Source organism: Protopterus annectens, chromosome 10.part0 (assembly GCF_019279795.1).
Source record: "Protopterus annectens isolate FY-2018-M chromosome 10.part0, PAN1.0, whole genome shotgun sequence".
Classification (NCBI taxonomy): domain Eukaryota; kingdom Metazoa; phylum Chordata; order Ceratodontiformes; family Protopteridae; genus Protopterus; species Protopterus annectens.
Window position 1 is genome coordinate 1,180,762,118 of NC_056744.1, and position 22,524 is coordinate 1,180,784,641.

Genomic DNA, 22,524 nt, shown 5'->3' on the forward strand with positions numbered 1-22,524 from the left:
AACGAGGTATGTACCAGCTATCTCAATGACACCAACATAAACAACAAAGAAATAGCAACCTGTAACTTACTTTGGAAAACTATCCTCTCAACTAAAAAAATTACCACCTATACATACAAAATAATCAAAGACATTAAATTCCAGAAACATATACTCATCTCTGACTATTGGAGAAAGAATAATTCATCCATTGATAATCATCAATTGATCCAAGCAATTAACCTAACAATAAAGTCTATACCCCTTCAGAAACTAGCATTTACCCAACTTATGATTTATAACAATGCATATTTCACACCTGCTATTCTACATATATTTAATCCTAAGAAATCCCCTTTCTGCCCACACTGTAAAGACCAAACTGCTGATTTAATCCATCTCTTCTGGAGCTGTAAATGTGTATTTAAACTTTGGAACTCCCTTAAACTTCAATTACAAAAGACAGGCTACCAGACATCTACACTCACCTGGGAATTTACTCTATTGCATATCCTCCCAAACAATATCTCTAAAACCCAAGCCATTGCCCTGATTAATATTTTTCTGTTAATGAAACTTTATATAGCTACCAATTGGCTTAACCCTACTAACACTTCTTGGGAGAATTTTAGATTGATGGCGACTAAACATCTGTTAGCCCATAAAATAATAATTAACAAAAGGGACAAAAATATTAAACTTAGGAAATTATGGGAACAAATTTTTAATATTATTCTCACATAACTTTCCACAAATGACCATACTTAATTATAACTAAGAGTCTTCATAACATCTCACATCCCTAACTCCTAAGAATTTCTTTTTCTCTTCCTCAATTAAAATTTTACGCATAATAACCCTTGCTGAATTATTTCTCCTGCTCTACTGAATTTTGAAAGCATCTATGTATATAGTGTAAATAGTATTGTTTTATTGATTATCCTCTTTTTGCATTGCTTTCAATGTATACCAATTGTTTAATGTTTATGTGTTTTCTCTCTATTTGTTGCATTTCATTTGCTGTTTTGTATTGATGTAAAGAATAAATAAAAATTATGGAAAAAAAAGAATTCACATTGATTTTAAATTTAGATCACATGTTCAAATAACTAAAACAGAAACCCTCAAAGTTGTAGCATTAAGTTTTAAGAACATAGTTTCAAGGACTACAGAATTATTTAAAAAACATATAATGCATATGTTCACCCTGTTATTGAATATAATATGACATTTTGTGCAGATATCAAAGGAGATTTATTAACTTTGGAAGGAATACAGAGGACATTTGCAGAAAAAAATTCTGGGTTGAAAAATCTTCCATATTAAACTAGATTGGAAGATTTAGGTCTTTTTTCCAAAGTTATAGGTTTATACAAGGAAAGTTGTTTTTAGCTTATTGGGCATTAAGGAATAAGAAGCTCTGATGATTACTAAACGTTTGAGCTTACGGAGTCTGTTCAAATTACTAGAGGGTATAACTACTCATTGAAAATTGGAAGCTGTAAAACTGTTGGTAGAGCAAAACTTCTATCATATTCTGTGGTATGTCTATGGAATAAAGCCCCTCTATTAATTAGATAACCTAAATCATTATATCTATTTAAAAACATCTTGATAACTGAGTTGATGCTGAGGTTTATATATTTATATTGAGAAACGTATCCAGCACTAGGTGACCTAGGCAGTTGGCTAGAACTCATGTTGGCTGGGGAGCCCCAAAATAAAATCGTCCGAACTCTGAAGCCATCCATTTATAAAATTGGAGAGCTTTAGGACCTTGTGGTAGACTTCTATAAGCAAAGAACAACAAGTTCCAGAAATTTCTAAGCCAGCACTGAGCCGGTAAACGTCCTAACACAGGATATTACATGCCACAGTTGCAGAGTGGAAGATCTGATGGCCATCCAGCAACTGAAACAGTCAGTGCAATGACAGAGAGAGTGAGTGATCCCACAGAAACAGAGAGTGCAAAGCCAGAGAAATGTGGATGGGTGAGGGTGTGTGTGTGTGTGTGTGTGTGAGTGAAGTAAGTTCAAAGCCAGAGAGATGTGGACAGGCAAGTGTATGTATGTGAGTGAGATGAGTACAAAGCCAGAGAGATGCATGCAGGCAAGTTAGTGAGGTGTGTGTAAAGCTGAAGAGATGCAGATGGATGAGAGTGTCCATGTGTGTGTGTGTGTGTGTGTGTGTGTGTGTGTGTGTGTGGTGAGTGCAAAGCCAGAGAGAGAGATATAGATGGGCAAGTGATTGAGGTGAGTGCAAAGCCAAAGAGATGTAGATGGGTGAGTGTGTATGTGTATGTGTGTGTGTGTGTGTGTGTGTGTGTGGTGAGTGCAAAGCCAGAGAGAGATATAGATGGGCAAGTGATTGAGGTGAGTGCAAAGCCAAAGAGATGTAGATGGGTGAGTGTGTGTGTGTGTGTGTGTGTGTGTGTGTGTGTGTGTGTGTGTGTGTGTGTGTGAGGTGAATATAAAGCCAGAGAAATGCAGAAGGGGAGTGTGAGTATGAGTGAGGTGAGTGCAAAGCCAGGGAGATGCAGATAGTGAGTGTATGTGAGTGAGGTGAGTACTAAGCTGGCAAGATGTGGATGGGCGAGTGTGTGTTGGAGTGAGGTGAGTACAAAATTAGAAGGATTCAGATGGGTGAATGTGTGTGTGAGTAAGGTGAGTACAAAACTAGAAGGATGCGGATGGGTGAATGTGTGTGTGAGTGAGCAAAATGGAAAGCCAGAGAGATGTGGGCGAATGTGGTGGGGGTGGAGGTGTGAGAGTGTTTTTTGTGTGTGTGTGAGTGTATAAAATGCCCTAGTTAGGAATGGCAGGTTGGTTAACTTATTCAGGCTCAAACCCTGTACTTCGATTGCAGGAGACTACAGCCTGAATCATTTGCAGAAACTGACAAATTGTCATCAACGACTGTAGGGTTTCTGTGCATTTTCAAAGAATGTTGAGTTTCAAGGGAAGAGATGTTTACTGTTGCTCATACCAAGTTTGTTTTCAATGTGTAACTGTTTTGTTTAGCAGATGGCCATCATCAGTGTTTGTGCTATAAAATGTGAAAGCAGTGTTAATAGCACAACAGGTAGCATACTTGCATTTACTGCAGAAAGTTGTGGGAACTACTTCCACGTCATGTTAATGGAGTGCTGATAATGCAGTGCCCTTTAAGGGGGGATGGGGTGCAGCATTCTCGCATGTGCCTTGCTTTGGATGAGATGCCTTGTAACTATGAACCTGTTGCTTATTTGGCAACCATTATCTACTGCAATACTACCAGCTTAACATTTTTTTTTTTAAATGTAACATGGGCAAGTTATTCTTTGAGGGCAGTAGGCACTGACTTTGTACATGAAACACTTAAATGAAAAGTTGTTTGCCAGCAGCAACCTCTTCATTACTTATAAATCTCTTTAATGTCAAATTATTTAGATGATTTTTACTTCTGCAGAGATTCTGTATGTCGGCTGATATTGGTGGATTGCAGTAACAGAAGTGTGAGTAGCCTTTTGTGGTTGAAATGTTCTGTAATGGCTAGTTTTGTCATTATTGGGTCATACATTTTGCTTCATTGCGTACTGGAAAAATGTTCAAACCTACACATTTAAAACACACTCTAGCAAGTGGTACTGTATTATACAAGGAATATAAGTTAATGCAATCAGGATGGAGAATCAAAGAACACATGCATGTATGCATGAGTCCTAAAAATGAGTGCAAGGGGCCTATGGTTTGAAAACAGCCCAAAGGTAAACTTAGTCTGGTATTGGTAAGATGCATTTTCTTTGAATGTAGGTTTCAATGCTGCTTCAATTAATGTGAGTTTCAAGAGCAAAGAAGCTTACTGTTCATGCTAACTCTGTTTTCATTGTGAAACTGTGTTGTTTTGCTTAGCAAATGGCTATCAGTATTTGTGCTATAAAATTTGAAATAAAAGTTTTAAATATCTTTAATCATTATAGAAATAAAGAAGAAAACAGTATGCACACTGACAGGTTTGAACAAAGTTTATGGTAAATGGAGAGAAATAGCCAAGTAATGGGACACTGGAATGGTTGGGGGTTGCTGACGCAGGGGGGCCTTGATCTGCCTAGGGCCCCATATGACCATGATGAGGCTCTGTTTATATTGGAGCCTGTGTTTTGATTGGCATTTTGCCCCAACACAGTTTTTTTTCAAACTATTGAAACTATTAGTGTATTGCAGTCAGAAGTTGAGATAATTATGATGAAACCTAACATATAGGTTCATAGGTGAACAGGTTCATAGGGAAGTACTAGGCTAGCTGCGCTTGCGGGCGATTTTAAGCCTAGCTAATTTCCCTTTTTGTGCTTGAAATAACCTATTCCATTTGGTGATAGATTGTCCTCACCCATCCTATGGTTGATGATTATATATTACCCCTAATGAGAATAACTGGTAATATACCATGGATAATTTAGGATAAAGCATTTAAGAGGTGCAACTGTCAATAAATAGTACAGGGGGCAGTCCTGGGGTAAATTTTCTGTTTACCATTTATAGATCTAAGTTGGACTTGAAAATGGACAGGGGTGAACTTTGTTTTATATGGATGGGGAGTCTGTTCCATAGCAACTGTAGCCTCTGTGAGATATACCTGTCCCTGCAAACCATTCTGTTGATGTTGCAGAAGAGGTTTAGATCTCTAATCCAAGTATTTATGATGCCATTTGACTTGCTGATGTGCAGTAAATCCATCCGTAATAAGTCAGAGCATACATTGTATGCCAGACACAGGTCACCTCTTAGCAGTCTGTGGGATACGAAGTATAGCGAAAGGGGCTTTGAGTTGGACCATATACAACATGTTATTTAGGCCTTGTATCCTATATATGTGAATGCTAGGCTAACTACCTTGAAGGCCATTTTAAGTCTAGCTATTTTATCCTATTAGGCATTCAAAATACTCTTACCATGGTTTTTATTTCTATACTTCCCATTTGTGAATGAATACTTCTGGGGTCATACTGCTGAGTATTGAAAGGGGGTCTTGCTGCAGAATAAGGCATTTTAAGTGCTACCTTTGTCCATTTGTAGCACATGGAGCAGTCCTGGGGTATATTTCTTTATTCACATTCATTGATCTAAGTTGCTTTTGATAGAGACAGGGATGTACTTTGTTTTTTTTTTTTTTTTGAGGATGGGAAGTCAGTTTCATTGTAGTGGTATCCTCTGGGATATGTATCTGTTCTCGCAACAGTTCTGTTTACGCTGCAGAAGAGGTTAATGTCTGCAGATCAGGTATTTCTGATACCATTTGACTTGCAGATGTGCAGTAGGTCCATTAGTACCGGTGCAGAGGATGACTTATATTCCAGGCACAGATCACTTTTTAATAGTCTATAAGAGACAGAGTATTGAGAAAGAGCTTTGAGGCAGTCTGTGTATGTCATATGGTTTGGTGCTTGTAGTCTCTTTGCGAGGAACCTCTGTGGGTGCTCTAGTTGTTTCATATGTCTGGACAGGTACATACCAAAGGGGGTATTATACTCAGCGATGGGCCTGATGAGGCCTGGGTATAGTGAAACAGTGACATCTCTGGACCGAGATAACTGGATCAAAGCCCATTTTCAATGGAGGCCTGGGAAGAAAAGTTCCAAAGTATTACAAAATATTATAAGAATAATACTTTTAAACGTTTAAAATGACACAAAAAACGAATACAGTTTATTAAATTATAACAAATTAGACATAATATGAAGATACTGTTTAAGAACAGATGCAAATTATATGACAATGATTTAATATTTAGAGAAAATAAAGGTAAGTTGATATAATTCAAACAGGAATTGTAATAGGAAATAAAAGCAGACTTTTGGTATATTCAGAGAGAAAGCCGGGGATTGCTAGAAGTAAGGAAGTACATGAATAAGGGAGAGTAAGAAGATGTAAGGTATGAATAGGTATGTGTCAACTTAAGGATATAGTTTATCCTGCTGTTGAGCAAGAACAGAGACAGCTTTTGGGTAGGAAGTCTTTCAGAAGGATTTTGAAGGAGGGGAGTGTATTGCCCTGATGGACAGAGATAAGGAGTTCCAGGCCTTAGCAACATGGTATGAATACAGACAACGTCCAGCAAATTTAATAGGTTTATGGATTGACTGGTGTTTTTGATCATTCTATTATAATAACCAAATAGGAACATAGTTGTGTAGAATGTCATTTTGTGCTGAACAAGCACATGGATTCTGGATAATTTTATAAATGTCAAGAAGCTGTGTATATGTTAGTTGATGGGGCAGTTCTAACCAATTTAGGCTTTTTAGTGCTATACAATGGTGGGTTCTGAAAGGGGTATTTGTTGCAAATTTAGAAACATTGTTATAGCATTGCTCAAGTTTTGGTTCTTGTAATGCCTGAAGGTTAGTAAGGATGAGAGCACCATAAAGAATTGTGGAGAGGAGATAAGTAGTGGCAAATGTAACTTTAGTTGCATAGGCAAGACTGGTTTTGGCTCAGTAAAGCATCCACAATCTTTGATGAGTTTTTCATGTGCAGTCTTGTAAATGTAGGTCGGATTTAAGATTATCATCCAGGATCATCCCTAATAATTTGCTATGAGAAGTGACATCAGTGGTTGTATTATCAAGAGAGAGGACTTTAAATTTTGTTCCTTCATGGGAGAGAGATTTGGGAAAAAAGTAGTGCTTTTTTAGGGTTGAGCATGATTTATGAGTTACAAAGCCATATTTTAGTAGCTGCTAAAGCTTCATGAATATTTTTTTGGAGGTGTCACATTGTCATATGCACTGGATAATAAATTCAACACTATCTTACCCACCCACCCCAAGTATCTCATAAGAAATATCAGAAACCAATAAAGTGGAGCTCTTCCAAATGTAAAAAATACTACATGTTTGGGTCCTGACAGCTTTGTGGTCCAATTTTACCAAAGATGATGTGAAACAGGGGTGGGGGGATTGGGGGGTTGGGAGGTGCAGTTCTCTCCCATGTTAGTGAGTACTAGGTCCAATGTATTTGATCCTCTGGTTGGAGAATGTACTATCTAGTCCAAGGTGTTTGTGTTGATGAAGTCCAGGAAATGCTATGCCTGTGAATTACAGGCAGTGTATGTTTCCCAGTCTATAGAGGGGTAGTAAAAGTCTATCATGACTAGAGTATCTGGTTGTTTGGATGGTGAGCATCTCTAGTAGGTAAGAGGTGTGAGCTTCATGGATCATAGAGGGTGACCTGTAGCTGGCCAGTATATGGTAGGGAACTTTGTCTATCGAGACTTAGACATGGATGAACTCTGGGCCATCATCCTGTTTAACCACCAAGAGTTGTACTTACTGCTAACATAGATTGAAACACCTCCACCTTTAGCACCTATCTGTGCTGCTGTTGGCCTAAATGTGTGGAAGACATTGTAGCCCTCCCCTGCTGGAGTACTTTTTGTGGCTTTAAACCAGCTCTCTGTAACAGCACAGATGTCTACATTCTCCAGAGTGAGAAGAGGCTGTAAGGTTTGGAGTTTCTTGTTTAGGCTCCTAGCATTGAGGAGTACCACCTTAAGGTAGCTTTGAGGTTTTTGTCATTTTGACATTGCCTAAAAAAGTTGTAAGGGGATGTATAAAGTCTTAGCCAATATCTGAAAGCCCATGGAGACAGGTACAGACCATCTCTGACAAAGCAAAGTGGTCTATTAACCATGTCCTCCCATGCTGATAGATATTGGATTCCCCTGGAGTGGGACAAACTAAGCCAATTATTAAAATCAGTCATTTTCTGTTCATACTGTGGCATCATCTTTGGTGAAGGTAGAATGCTGCTCAGTGCAAGGCACATACCTGTTTGTGACACATTTTCAGAGAGATTCATAATGTCTCTTTTCATGTAGTCCAGTAAGGTTCACCCCAGTTTATTTACACCCAATAAACTATGATAGAATCATATTTGTATCTGTGGTGCAGTGACTTGAGTCCGTGCATGATATTTCAGATCCTAGCTCCAGATAGGGAACTAACCTTTACCTTTTCCTTGTACATCCTGGTGAGAGGAGTATCTGAGTGTTGTACAATGGAATCCCCTATGACAAGAATACTAGGTAAAATGTTTGTCTGCCTTATGAGCTTTGTTCTTGGGGGATCATTGGGTGCAGGCTTATGTGTAGTGTTAGATTTTGCTTTTGCTATGTGCATTGGTAATTGCGGAGGGTTAGTGTTGTAGTTTGATGGCTTAGGAGCTCTTTGAGGTTTGGAGGTTTTTTTTTTGTTACCCTAAGCAGTCTATATCTATAGTTATCTATATGTATGTGTGTGAAGGATGTAGTGTGTGTGTGTGCATTTGATGGATGTTACTATGTTAATTTCTTTAAGGATTAAAAGGTTGTTTGAGTATATGAGACAATTGCTACATTGTCTCAGAATGCCCATGTCTACCAAGCTGACTGCAGAGACATTAGGAAATTGCAAATCCATGTTTTCATGACCTGTATTAGGGTTGGGCTAGTATGGTTTAGGGTCTAGGTTTTACAAGGGTCACCTGAGTGATGTCTATGGTGAAGGCTAGATATTAGACAGTTCTATGATCTTTGTGCTGTGTGACAGTATCTAGCTGCCCTAAGCTTACACCATGCAAAGCCTTTCTGTGTTATGGGTTAAAGTCCCACTGAACAGTGAACAGGTTCACAAAAATGTTCTTAATTTATAGCAGACAGAAAAAGATGAAAAATAATTCCTGTGCCATCTGACCAATAAATTACTATACTTAAAGCTCCCTAGAGTGCCTCCTAATGCAGAGAGACCAGGTAAACACCTCCTGCCACTGGAACTTTTTTATGTAAAAGCACAGGAAAACTAGCTCTCAAGTGCAGATTAACTCCCAACTAAGTCCTTAAAATCCCCCTGCCTGATGAATCAATCTCACTTTAAGCCTCCCTGTGTGTTTCACAACTTACACTGACCACTGCCACTAGAATATCAGTCACTGTCTTCTTAATGTAAAAACACACTTGGTTTGCCAAAACTGAAAAGGTACCAACTAGCTACAAGGTACCAACTAGCTGCAAATAATTGTCACTTTAATTCCCAACTCAGACAGACAAGGCTACCTTTCAGCTCACATTAGACTGCAGTCCTCGCCTTCTTTATGTAAACTCACACTTTGAGCTCAGACAGACCAGTCTACCTTTCTGTTCTCACTAGAATTGCAGTCCCTGTTTCCTTAATGTAAAAACACAGTTTACATAGACAAAATTGAAAAGTTACCAGAAACAAATATAACAACAACTGTCAGTAGAATAACAGTCTCGGTCTTCTTAATGTAAAAATGGACACTGGTTAGACAGAAGTGAAAAGGTGCCAATTAGGTGCAACAAGTAATTGTCTCTAAGCTTCCTTGTGTGTTTCCCAGCATAGACAGACCAGTCTATCTTTCTTCTCCCACTAGAATTGCAGTCCCAGCCTTCTTAATGTAAACATATACTTTAGAAAGCCAAAAGTGAAAAGGTATGGGAAACATATCAAATAAATAGCTACAACAAGTAATTCTCACTTTAAGCCTTCCTGTGAATTTCCCAACTCAGACAGACCAGGCTACCTTTCTACTCCCATTAGGATTGCAGTCTCACTCTTCTTAATGTAGAATCACACTTTAGTTAGCCAAAAGTGAAAAGATACCAGAAACAAGTCTAACAACTAGCTACAAGTAATTGCAATGCAATTAAAAGGCAGACAAGCCACTAATGAGAAACACATACAATTCAAGACAATTTCAAAGTATACTAACAGTCTAAGACTATAAAATGCTTTAAATTAATAGCTTTAACTTCAGATAAAGAGCAAAAGCACACAAAACTGATTTAAATGATAAGTGCAGATATAAATGTACTTAAAAGGTACTTCTCTGAATGCAAAAATGTAGTCCAAATGTTTTTGTTATCAGTCAGCAGCTGTCTCAACAGTGAGCTGCAGCAGTCTAGATACAGGGATGATGGATTTTGCTGAGGTAGGAAGTTTGGGGTGTCTACTTACTTGTGGGGAGGTACCTTAGTTATCTTGGGCTGGGGGGACTACTATGCTTGCTGCACCTTATTGCAGCTTAGAGCATCTTATTTGTGCTCAGCACTCTTCACATTGTCTGCAGGTTTAGATTACTGAAGTCAGTTTGGTTAGGCAGGCTTCTATGAGAAGAAAAGTCTTCCGTATACTACCCACTATCGAGCAAGCCCTAAATCAGTTGTGTGCTGAGTACACCTCAGTGAAGGTTATAGGAGCCAAACTAATTCAGGATACTAATCAAAAAGGAAAAAAAAAACTTGAGCCAAAGGAGCCTGGGGGCACAGATCCTACCACAAATCACAATAATCTCACTACTATGAATCTGAACAAAAAGTTTATGGTACCAGTCCAGACCAGGCTAGAATTTAAGCAACTGTAACTTTTTATGTAAAAGTGTAACAAAGGCAGAAAAGGGAGAAATAAATGTATCAAAATGAAGTTGACTAAGTTCAATTTAAATATGTAATAAAGCCAGAAACTACATGCTTTTAACTTTGCTTTTGATAGCAAAAGCTGTTACAAGTATATAATATGTAGTAAATCACAATACTCCTACTATGAGTCTAACTACAAGTCTTTGGGCACCAGACCAGACTAGAGATATAAACAGCTGTACTTTTGATACTCGGAGTGAGGAAGACTGTAACAAGCTTCTAAGCTAGCTCTCCAAGCTTGGATTAGACACTGAAAATATACCAAGTGAGCCTCTACCAAAATGAAGTTAGCTTTAAAACAGTTGGGTTATAGATGAGCTAAAAGTGGAAGAACTAGGGGACTATGCTGATGACCATACAGAAGCTAATTATGGAGCCAATAAGAGTGTATTATGAAATAAATGTCCAGTGAAGGTGATATTTTTCTGATTAGCATGCAGAATATTCCAAAGTACATGACATTTTCTAGAATGATTTACTTGTAACCAAAAGGACAAAGTTCAATGCAAAACAAACAATTCACACTGCATTTGCTGTATATACTGCTATGTTTGACATTTTGTATCTAAAATAGTCAAAAATGTCTGCAGTTTCAAAACACAAAAAATACATTTGTTATCTTGTGTAGTTTAAACTGGTTTATAATTATTATTGACACAGGATGCACCAGTCAAAATTTTCCTGTTACCAGATAAAGAAAAGTGTAATGTTACTTTATTTATTTAGCTTCAGTAATACCATGGATTCTGTATTACCAATCATTTCTTATGTACTCCTTTTTGGATACTGTAGGTTGGCAATGCAGAAATCTACGTGCGGATTGTCAATGCCAGAGATGCTGACATACAATCAATGGCAAACATTGACCCAAGTGATGCATCACTGTACAGTTACCCATCAATGGTAAGCCTCTCCATAACAGTACTAGTTATTTTTCTTGTTGAAGGCTCTGGCTAAGATCTACAATGAAATTGTGGCAGTACAGTATAGCTAAATGGCATCTCAAAGAGTTTATAATTTCCATGGAGCTGCCTGAGTTAGTTTGTTGTTTTTTTCCATTCATATGAAGCATGTTTATAGTTTTGAATGCCATTTTTTAAGGAGATACTACTACTGTTTTGACTTCTGCAGCAATAGCACTGTCACAGGCAATTGCCTATCAGGAACCACATCACACAGGCAGTCAGTTCCTTGTAGCACAAGTCATAGTGCACATGGGAGTACATGATGTGAGATGTGCCTTCCTGGACTACATGAAAAGATACATGATAGAGCTCTTGGAACACATGTGTGAAGAAGGTATGAACTTAGCCTTGAGCAACATTCTATCATCACCAAAAATGATCTCGGTATACAAACTAAAGATAAGTGACATCAACAATTGCCTAAGCTTCTGGTGCTATTCTAAGTGGATACAATATATGTCAGCCTGGGAGGAGACAGTACACATTTTAAACTACTTTGCCAGGAATGGCCTGCAGCTATCTCTTCAAGGCTTTTATATATTAGCTAAATCCTTTTCCTCTCTCATAGTGTTTTTCTTTTAGGCAATGTAAATTTTTCTAAAGCTTCCAACATAAACAGAATCCAGATAACATAATGGTATTGCTGCTCATGTCTAGGAGTCTTAAAAACAAACTCCTCTCTCTACAAGTACTCCTTAACTGCGTAAACGTCAGTAGATGCATTGTCACAGGAACCTGGCTCAAGATCAATGGCAGCACTCCATCACTGCAGGGTTTCAATGTCTACCACATGTTCAGGCTTACACTGCATTATATGAAGGCAATAAATTATGTGGTATCTCCATAGTCTTAAAAAAATTCACAGCCAGACGTAGACCCACTAATGACCTGGAACTTCCCCATGTCCAACTTACTAATAACAAAACTCTTTATCATATCATAGCAAACTCCTCAGGTCATATCTTCTTCTTAACCACTATGGAGTCCTTATGGATTTAGCCAATCACTATTCTCCTTGGAGTCTTCATCTACCCCTCCATTAACTGGAAGACTTCTAAATCCTCAAATATGTATGGTCAGAAATTTCTTAGCCTTGTCAATACAAACTCTGTGGAGCAGTTACTCTACTCCCCAACCAAGGGCCATAAAATCCTGGATTTGGCTTCACCAGTATAGGGCAGCTGTGCTCCCCACCAATTATGTCCTCCCTGGTCATATCTGACTGCAAATTGGTCACATTCATCTTAAGATTGAAGCTAGAAGCAAGATTATGCTAAAGCTTATCTAACCATTTAGATAAATTCAAAAGCCTCTTCCATCTTCACAACCCCACTGGTTATGCAGAATCCTTTGCTATCAAATTCTAATCACATGTAAATAGTTGCACAGATGTAACTGCCCACCACAAAGGTAAGTACAATGCCAAATATAAAAATCAACTTCTGTGGTGGATCCCTAATTTAATCAGGATCTATAATAAAAAGAAAAAAACTCATTACAAGCAAAAATAAGTTTAACTCTCAAGACTTTAATAATGTTCTTGGTAGACTTAATAAAGAACTCCAGGCCCAGATCAAATCAATGAAAGACAGACATGAGGTACAAATAGCCATCCAAGCAAAGGAAAACCATGAAGACTTCTTTAACTTTGTTAGAAATCTCAGAAGCAATGCCCATCACTGTGCACAGCTAATAGTAAATGATGTCCTATACTTGGACTCAGAGGACATAGGCAATCTACTAGTGGACAAATTTAGTTTGAACATCACCCCCTCTCTCCTACTTTATTCTCAGATCGCATATCTACATTTACATACCCCAAATCTCCTAAGAACAAGTCTTCAAGATGCCATCCAGGGCTAAGAACACTATTTGTATGGGGTAAGATAACATACTAGGCTGCCTACCTGTCAGCATGAAGCACAACTTGTCAGATACCCTACAGAGGTTATTCAGTATCAGCTTCCAGACAGGCTCAGTACCAGATGAATGAAGAACAGCAACAGTCATCTCCTCGGAAATAGATGGGGTGGCAATGGACCCAGTAATTTTAAATCCATACGCTTGACCAACTTCATCTGTAAGGCTATGGAAATGGTCATTATGGAATTAATAAATAAGGAGAAAGGTAACCTACAAAGTCTTGGCCCAAGATTAGATTCTTCAAGAGCAGATCATGCCTAGTTAACCCGGTCGACTTCTTTGAGAAGGTTACTGAAGCAAAAGATGAGTGCAGACCAGTACACATAAAGGCACTTAACACCATTTTACATTCAGGTATCATAGTTAAACTCTCTCAGATTAATGTAAAGTCCTATGTCACTCCTTGGATTGCAAACTGGCTCTCTAACAGAATCCAGGAAATTAGGTAGCCAATTTTAGCTCCTATAAGACAGCTGTCATCAATGGTGTACCCCAGGGGTTAGTCCTTGGGGCACTCCTCTTTGGCATTTACTTTTTGGTGGTCCAAGCAAGTGTTAAGGGTTTATGGTCAAGCCAGTTTACAGATGACTGTAAACTTGGTGCAGTCATAAACTCCCCAGAGGACACCAAAATCCTCTGAAGTAGGCCTTTCCCAAACAAATAGCTGGTGTCAAAATCATGGATTAAAGCTAAATGCAACAAATGTATAGTTTTTTTTCCTTCAGCAGATATGACTTTCCTTGTTACTATCACATTGACAGCACATTCCTGAAAAGTGATCCCATAGTCGGGGATCTGGGAACCTATGTTAAAGATGAACTGTCCTTTGATCACTATATATCCACAATTATCAGGAAGTCCTTTTTCATTGCACAGCTTATATTCTAAATGTGTGGCATAAAGGTCCAGGGATCTAATCTTTCCACTGTACTCAGCTCTCATCAGCCCAGTCATTGAATATAATGGCCTATTTATAATGTACTTGTTCAAACACTTGTCACAATTGGAATGACCATAATGCTTTCTCACTAAAAAATAAAGTCCCTAAATTTCAAAAACTATGAAGACCATCTCAAGGACTTACCCTTCTTCTTGGTATCATACAGGCTACTACGAGGTAACCTCTGCCTTGCTTATAGAGCCTCAACAGACCCTCTCCTCTCAGACCTGTAAAACATCTGTAAGTCCAATGGTAGCATAAACACCAACTCAAGGGATTTCAATCTCTTTAGCAACATAAATAGAACATTTTGGAGGGATAAGTATGTATCACAGAGAATACCTCTTCTATGGAGCCATCTTCCACTCCACATAAAGTGAAGTACTTCTCTTATTATATTCAGATATTATTAGGATGAATGGATGGGCAGCCACAAATTCACCACTGGTTTAGCACTCATGTCCCTCATAGATGGGGTAATCAAGCAAATATCCCAACATATCCTTCTTGTGCCTGTCTCTTGATTATTCATATGCAAAATATAAGGGCTTAAAGCTATCCTGGGAATGTAAGGATAGACTTATTAGGCTCCTCACCGATCAATAGCCTAGTAAATGCCTATGAACCTGAGGACAGTGGTATCACGTACAATTCAAGCTGTTCCTGCTTTGGGTAATTCATTTATTGCATCTGACCTTTTGTTAATTCGGTAACATTTACTTGAAGGAAGTCTCTCCTTACTAGGGAGAGCTTTAAACGCTATTTTAGTTACGTGACTTGCCAGGAGTCTCACAGTGTATAGGCAAATGTTGTCAAAATGAAACTCACTTCAACAGGCTATAGCATGCTCATGGCTCTTAAGTTTACCCTACTGAATTGTGCTATCAAACATTGATATGGTTCTTTAGGGACTAATTCAGTGAAGTAATAAAAATAGATAAACTAGGTACCATGAAAATAAATCACATATTTATGTTTGCAGCAACTATTCTGATCTCATTTTTCCCTTGTTGCTTTTGTTCTTTGGAATATATTTATTACTAGGTATGACTGCTGTCACATAAATCATGGTTGTAATCCCCCATACCTCTTAACTGTCTGCGATTTTCAGAAATGTCTATTAATTCCAGTCCCCCCTGCAGCTGATCATCAGTGGTCATCACCTCCTCTTCTCATTAACTGAGTCTTCTGGACCCACCTGTTAGTCTTCAGCGGGCTCAATCCAAACCACACCCAGGACCAGTCAGGAGATGAAAACTGCTGCAGTATCATACTGTTGCCAGACAATATGCTCCAACTTCTGTCTCTTTGCAGCATCCTTGCCAGCTCAGGAATTGCTGCCCTTAGGAGGTGCATATGTGCTTCTGCACATGTGCAACAACCAGACTAAGCAGCTCACCACTTCTATACCATGGAATTGGTCAAACTCATATTTTGCTTATTGCAGTGAACCTAGGCAACCTTCCTCCCCCAAGATGGACAAGTTAACATCAACTGCTCATTTTTATTCTCCTATTGTTGCCCAACCAACAGCTGTGGCACTAATCAACTGCAGGTCATCTGTGAAGAAGTGAGGGCTTTTTCAATGTATGTCACAGATTTCCATGATTCTGACTCAAAATTTTGATCTATCACTTCTATAATTGGTGATGTTTTGAAAAAAAGTTGATTGATTATGTTCGATAAATAATAATTATAATTGTGGATTTTTTGCTTTAGAAAATGCATGTTAATTGATATCCTTCTACTCTTCTAACTTCCCAAATTGATAATATGAATGTATAAAAAGTGTGCCTGATTTAATACATTTATCCCTAATTATTTTTCCCCATTCAGTATTGCCATTTGTACTACTTCTACCTGCAGCCACTTCTGAAGCCTCTGCATCCAGACATTTTGTCTTCTTAACCACTTCTGAAGCCTCCACAAACTGACATTTTGTCTTCTTAATTTTCTCTCTGTTTGGAATATGTTTGCTGCCATACACAATATCATAAACTTCTGGCCATAGATCTTCAAGTGCTCTCTCCTTAAGATCTAACCCGTTAAATGTGTTCTTTACCTGTACACCATATTCATTAGGAACATCATTGACCTTATATCTAGTTGCCCAGGATGCTTTTCTTGTTTTCTTTAATTTACTTCTAAGCTTCACTATAAGAAGCTGATGGTTTGAACCACAGTGAGCTCTGGTCTTGTTTTAGATGACTGTATACAACTCTTCCATAATTGGAAACTGCATTGTCAGTCTGATGTTTGGTGTTGACCATCTGGTGATATCTGTGTGTAAAGCAATCTCTTAGGCATTTAAAAGCAACTGTTTGCCTAGAATTCTGCTAGTCTATGTCCCTTTGAGTTATTTCTAGAAGGTGCTGAAGATCCTAATAAAGCTGTTTGACTTCTTCCTCGTTAGCATGTGTAGTTGGTACATAAGCTTATGTCATACCTCTCAACTTATTTGCTCAAGAATTTTGGACATATTTAAATATTACTCCAATTCACTTAAAAATTAACAGAACCACAGGTTTTGCATCAACAGGCATTTTTTTAGAAAAAGAAGTATGAAATTCTTAATTTATTTTTATGATTTATTTTACATTTGTTGACCAGAAAATCTGACTGGATGCATGTACATTTTCAGAGGAGAAAAGCTCCACAGTAAAATTCAGACAATTATTACAAGGAGAAAAGCTCCACAGTAAAATTCAGGTAATCATAACAAGGAATACAAGGAAGGCATTCAAATTCATAGAAAGTAACAGTCTTAGCATAGACAAGTAATACATTATACATATTTAGTTCAAGTTAACATATCAGGTACGAGGGTGACATAGGTCAGTTTAAGGTAAAGTGCAATTCAAGTTTAACAGTATTGTATAGAGTACACACAGATAATCAGTTTATGGATTAGATATTCCAAACTGGTAAGGTACTGTAGAACAGAGTAGTGGAGGAGCTGGACAGGTAGGTAGAATGGAAAAAAGTAACAGGGGGTAGATAGAGAGGAGTAGTAACAGGGGAGAGATAGGGAAGGGTGAGAAGAGGATAGGATAGGTATAAGGAGCAGGAAAGTGAGGTATTAATATATGTAGTAGGTGTAGGGGAATAGAGTGTGTGGAGTAGTTAGCGGATAGCTAATTTAGAAATTTGGCAGTGGTGTATGAGTGATAGAGACTATGGGGTGGTATAGTGGATGGAGTAGGAGGAAGCTAAAGTGGCTGTCAGTGTTGGAGACGACACTGTAGTGGTGGGCAGGGAAAGCAAGGGGGGGGGGGGTTAGCCAGGTGGGGAACATGTGCTGATCCATGAGTGCTTTAGGCATTCCTGTAGGAGTCTTTTAAATGTGGCCTTTGAGACAGCTGAGGTTATAGAGGTGGGTAGGGAGTTCCAGATTTTGCCAATGTAGTTGGGGAAGAGGGAGTCCCCTGCTGTGTTGTTGTTTTTTGTGATATTAATTAATTTTTTATTGCTAGAGCAGAGTTGCCTGGTTCTAGCTTGGGGTACTAATAGATTAGCCAGTGATTGGGTTTTGTCTTGGAATAATAGGAGATTGTGGGCAAAAGATAGTTGATGATAGTTCAGGAGATTAGGGAATTCAAGCCAACCAAGTTGTTTTAAGGATAGGTAGTGGTCGGCACGATAGGGGGCACCTGTCATGAATTTTGCAATTTGATTATAGAAAGTGTTGAGTTTGGCAATTTCGGTTTTGAGTAGGTTGGTGAGAATTGGTGAGGAATAGAATAGTGTAGAAAGAAGGTGATTCTGAGCAATTGTTATCCTAGCAGGTTGCGTTACGAAGGGTTTATTTCTATATAGACTGCCTAGTTTTTTTTGTGGACATTTTTAATGGTTTAGTTAATATGATGATTAAATTTGAGGTTGCTATTGATGGTAGCTCCCAGCAATTTGGTGTGTGTCAGGGGAGATGATGGTGTCATCTCTGGAGACTATATTAAATGGAATGTGTGTGTGGTGGTAGAGTTGTTGGGTAAGAAAAGTAATAGTTTGTTTTTTGGGGGGTTTAGAATTAGGTGTTTGCTAAGAAACCAGTTTTCTGTGGTATGGAAGACTTGTTGGGTTATAGAGAGAAGTGTCTGAGAGTCATTGGCTGAATAGACAAGTGTAGAGTCATCAGCATATTGTATAACTGCTGCATCCTGACAGATAGTGTGAAGATTGTTGGTTAAAATGGAGACTAGGAGGGGACCTAATATGGATCTTGTGGGACCCCGGTGGTGATGGGAAGCAGTGAGGATAAGTTATTGTCCCACTGTACTGCTTGTTGTCTTCCTTATAGGTAGTTCTGAAACCAAGCCAGGGTTTGTTTGCTTAGGCTGAGGTCATTAAGGGCATGTATCAGTTTGGGGTGATTGACCATATTAAAGGCCTTGTATAGGCCCAGAAATATGGCAGAGGTTAGTTTGCCTATGTGCTTGTTTTGATTGATGAGTTTTGTGAAAGAAAGTAGGGCAGTGGTAGTGCTTTGAGCTGGCCTAAATCTGTGCTGTGTAGGAGACAGAAGATGGTTGTTAAGCAGGTATGGCATGAGTTGGTGGTGGATGCATTTCTCAAGTATTTTGGCCAGTGGAGACAGAATGGTTCTGAGGTGATAGTTGGTGAGATCGGTGAAGATACCACCTTTATAGGAGGTTTTCCAGATGGGTGGGATTGAGGTTTCTGAGACTGATCTATTTAGTAGGATGGATATAGGGAAGACAAGTTCATTAGCAGCCAGCTGAAGGAATTCAGCAGGTAGTCCATCAGCTGCTAGTGAGGTAGGTTTGAGTTTAAGTAGCAACTTTTTGACATAGCTGGTCGGGATGGGTTGAAATTGGAAGGTAGTTTTAGGTCTGTCTATAGACTGTGGGTGATTAGTAGTAGTGGTTGTAGGCTGTTTTTGAACAAGGTTAGAAATAGTCTGTATGAAGTATTTGATAAATGCGTCTGGTATAGTTGTGGTTTAATTAGAGGAGGTAGGAGAAGGGGTGGAGGGATGGCCAGGGTGGAGTATGTTGTTTATTCCTGCCCATAATTTCTTGGAGTTGTTTTGGTGCTTGTTTTATAGCTCCAGGAAATAGTTCTTTTTATTTAGGAAGACTGGTATTTTTGTCTCATTTCTGAGCTGTTGGAATTGTTCCTTAGCTGCTGGGGTTTTAGTGGCTCTCCAGGTATCTCAGGCTTTGTTCCTTTCTGAAATTCTCATTTTAGTCTCTTTGGTAAACTAGGAGGCTGTTTTTGTTTTGAATTTAGTGATATGGGGTGAGGCGTGGACATGTAAGATACTTAGGAAGGTGTTGTAGAAATGGTTTACAGCTTTAGTATGTCTTTAGTATGTTCCAATTATGGTGTTTTAGTTCGCGTTTGAATTTGTTGGGGTCAAACTTTTTTGCATTGTGGGTTGTTAGTGATCTGGAGGTAGGGTTGGATTGGGTTTTGAATTTTAATAGAAAAGTGGGTTGATGGTCGCTGAGGGAGTCTGGGAGGACACCTGCCTGGTATGGGGTCTTGGTCCTTAAGATTTGTCATTATTAGTTATAATCCTCCACAGTTTACTAGAAAATCAAAAAATTTATGAGGGACAGAGCAAGTATATGAAGCAAAATCAGGGATGTTCTGCAAAATCATTTGAAAGATATGAATGCATCACTGTAATGTTGAATGGCTTGCCTTGTGGTCTGATTGAGGTAATTATGTAATTTTTTGGGTTATAATTGAGCACCAGTTTTGAAAACATTTTATTAACTATAAGGACTACTACATTTCTATTCACAGTGAAAAAGCAGCAATGAAAGAGACCTAGCAATACCAAATTATGTTAGACAGAGACGGATGGAATATACCGAACTGTACAACAATGATCCTAACATCACTGATATGTATGATGGTATATGCTCTGATCTAGAGCCAGGAATCCTGGAGACTGAAGTTAAATGTGCTCTAGAATACTTTTCTAGTAACAATGTTGCACGAAAGGGTGAAATTCTAGCCATATTGCTTAAAATCCAGCAAAATTTAAACTATTGTAGTGTTGCTTGGAATTTGTCAGCACATTTGAAAGACATAACAGAAGATATTCAGCTGGAAAAGGTCAATATTCATTCTAAACCCTAAAAAAGAACAATGATAATACATGCTCAGCGTGTCAAACAATAGCACACGCTTTCACATGCCAGCAAGAGCCTGCTTGCTAGACTCTGGTGATATCTGGACCAAGAACTGCCAGATGTACAGACAGGGTTTAGAAGGGGCAGGAGCACTAGAGATCAAAATCCACTGAATAAAAAAGAAAGAAAGACAGCAACAAAAAAAATACTTCTGCTTTACTGACTACTCTATAGCCTTTCACTCTGTGGATCATAACAAACTGTGGCAGGTTCTTAGAAAAATGGGGATATTAGGTCACCTTATTGGTCTCCTGAGAAATCTGTATACAGAAAAAGAAGCAACAGTTAGAACTAAATACATAATAAAGGATTGGTTCAAGATTGGGAAAAGAGTGTACCAAGGCTGTATTTTGTCAACCTACTTATTTAATTTATATTTTGAATATGCCATGCAAAATGCTGGGTTAAAGGATTCAGATGCTGGAATCCAAATTTTGAGGAGACATATTAACAATCTCAGATGTGTAAATAATGCCATTGTGATGGCTGAAAGTGGGGGAGAGTTGAAGAGCCTGTTGGTATAGGTGAATGCCAGAAGTTAAGCTGTTTAGCTGCTTAATCCAAAAACTAAAATTATGTCATCTAGCCCTGTCACTGCTTTGTAGATATATGTAGAAAAAGTAGGATTGACAGATTTTATTTTCCTGGGCTCAAATACTTCTGCAGTAGGTCACTGCAACCAGGAAATTAAAAAAACAATGGCTTCATGAAAGGAAAGCTGAGATGAATTGAGATAAGAATTTAACAACTCTATTATAATTTCTCACCTCCCTATATTATTAGAAATATAGTCAATAGTTTTAAACGTTGTATTAATTTACTTGACATAGGCTATCCACTTCTACAAAGTGTCTTGCTACTTGCAGTTCATATTGTGTTTGTGATCGTAATTTATCCTAGTGATATTTTGAAAATGGATCTAAATCTGTTTGTGTTTCATCTTTTATGAGGATTTTCACTCCTTGTATATATTTTACTTATCAGCTATTGTAAAATGTGTTTTATTTGTGTTTTGTGGAGCCTTTCTCCCCAGTTCTGTGTAAAATATTTAATCTTTTGCAGGGCTTTTCTCTTTTTGTGTATAAACTCATCAACTTCTGTTTAAATGTTTTTTGAATCTGTTGTGGAGCTTTTCTCCGTAGTCTCTGCTAAAAATGGACCATTGGCTCAGTTGGACTTTCCCAGTTACCAAAGGACAAATAAAAAAAAATAAACAAACAAGCCTATCAATTTGTCATCAAAGCTCCATATCATTAAAGCTATGGTTTAACAAGTAATAACATTTGGTTGTGAGAAATGGCCTATAAGTGAGGCTATGCACCATAAAATTGATGTTTTTCAATTATGGTGTTGGGGAAAATGTTTGACAATTCCACAGTATAAAAGAAGAGAAAAGCCATTAATACTTGAGGAAATAAATACAGACCATTCAATAGAAGACCAGCTAGAAACACTAAAACTTAAACACTTTTGTCGCATAATGCAAAGATGGCGTTCACCAGAGAAACACCGATGCAGGGAAAGATTGAAGGCAAAAGAAGGTGGTGGCAGCAGCTAAGGTGGATTCGTAGCACTACTGAAGTAATGAATAAGAATTTGCAAGAACCTAAAGAAGTACTTTTGTGATAGACAGGCCTGGTAGACAAAAGTCCTTAAAAAATCAGAGATCCTTTGTTCATGTACATTGAATGTGAATGTTTCCCTTCAGATATTCATTCAGACTTATTTTGAATTAAACTTATGGTAACAAATACTGCTATGAAAGGTTTTCAATCAGGTTATAAGATTGTTCAGCTAAAACGTATTAATAATATTTCCTATCCTATTTACCTATGGGTGAGAATGGTGATGTAGCAATTGGACCTCTGTGAGACAGGCTATCATATTGAATTTTGAAACAGTATTTCAGACTGCAAGCCAGTCTGCCTGTGAGATATTTGACAATGAATAGAAAAAAATGTAAGGAGACTTCCATTTGCTGGAGAAAGGAAGAAGAGGATTATGGGAGGTAAAAGAAGGAGGGAAATGTTGATGGAGAGAAAGGTGAGATGTTGAGGAAGCTGAGATTGGATGGATAAATGGGAGCAGATAATTGCAGACG

At 38.2% G+C, this 22,524-nt stretch overlaps 1 protein-coding gene across 1 annotated transcript in view; it reads left to right on the plus strand.

Moving 5' to 3' along the window:
• CCDC17 (coiled-coil domain containing 17) overlaps positions 1–22,524 on the plus strand; it is a 785,488-nt gene that overhangs the window by 589,734 nt on the left and 173,230 nt on the right. Inside the window, exon 14 of the mRNA XM_044086848.1 lies at positions 11,224–11,334. Within this exon, the coding sequence (XP_043942783.1) occupies positions 11,224–11,334 (111 nt within the window). The remainder of the gene's footprint in view (positions 1–11,223; positions 11,335–22,524) is intronic.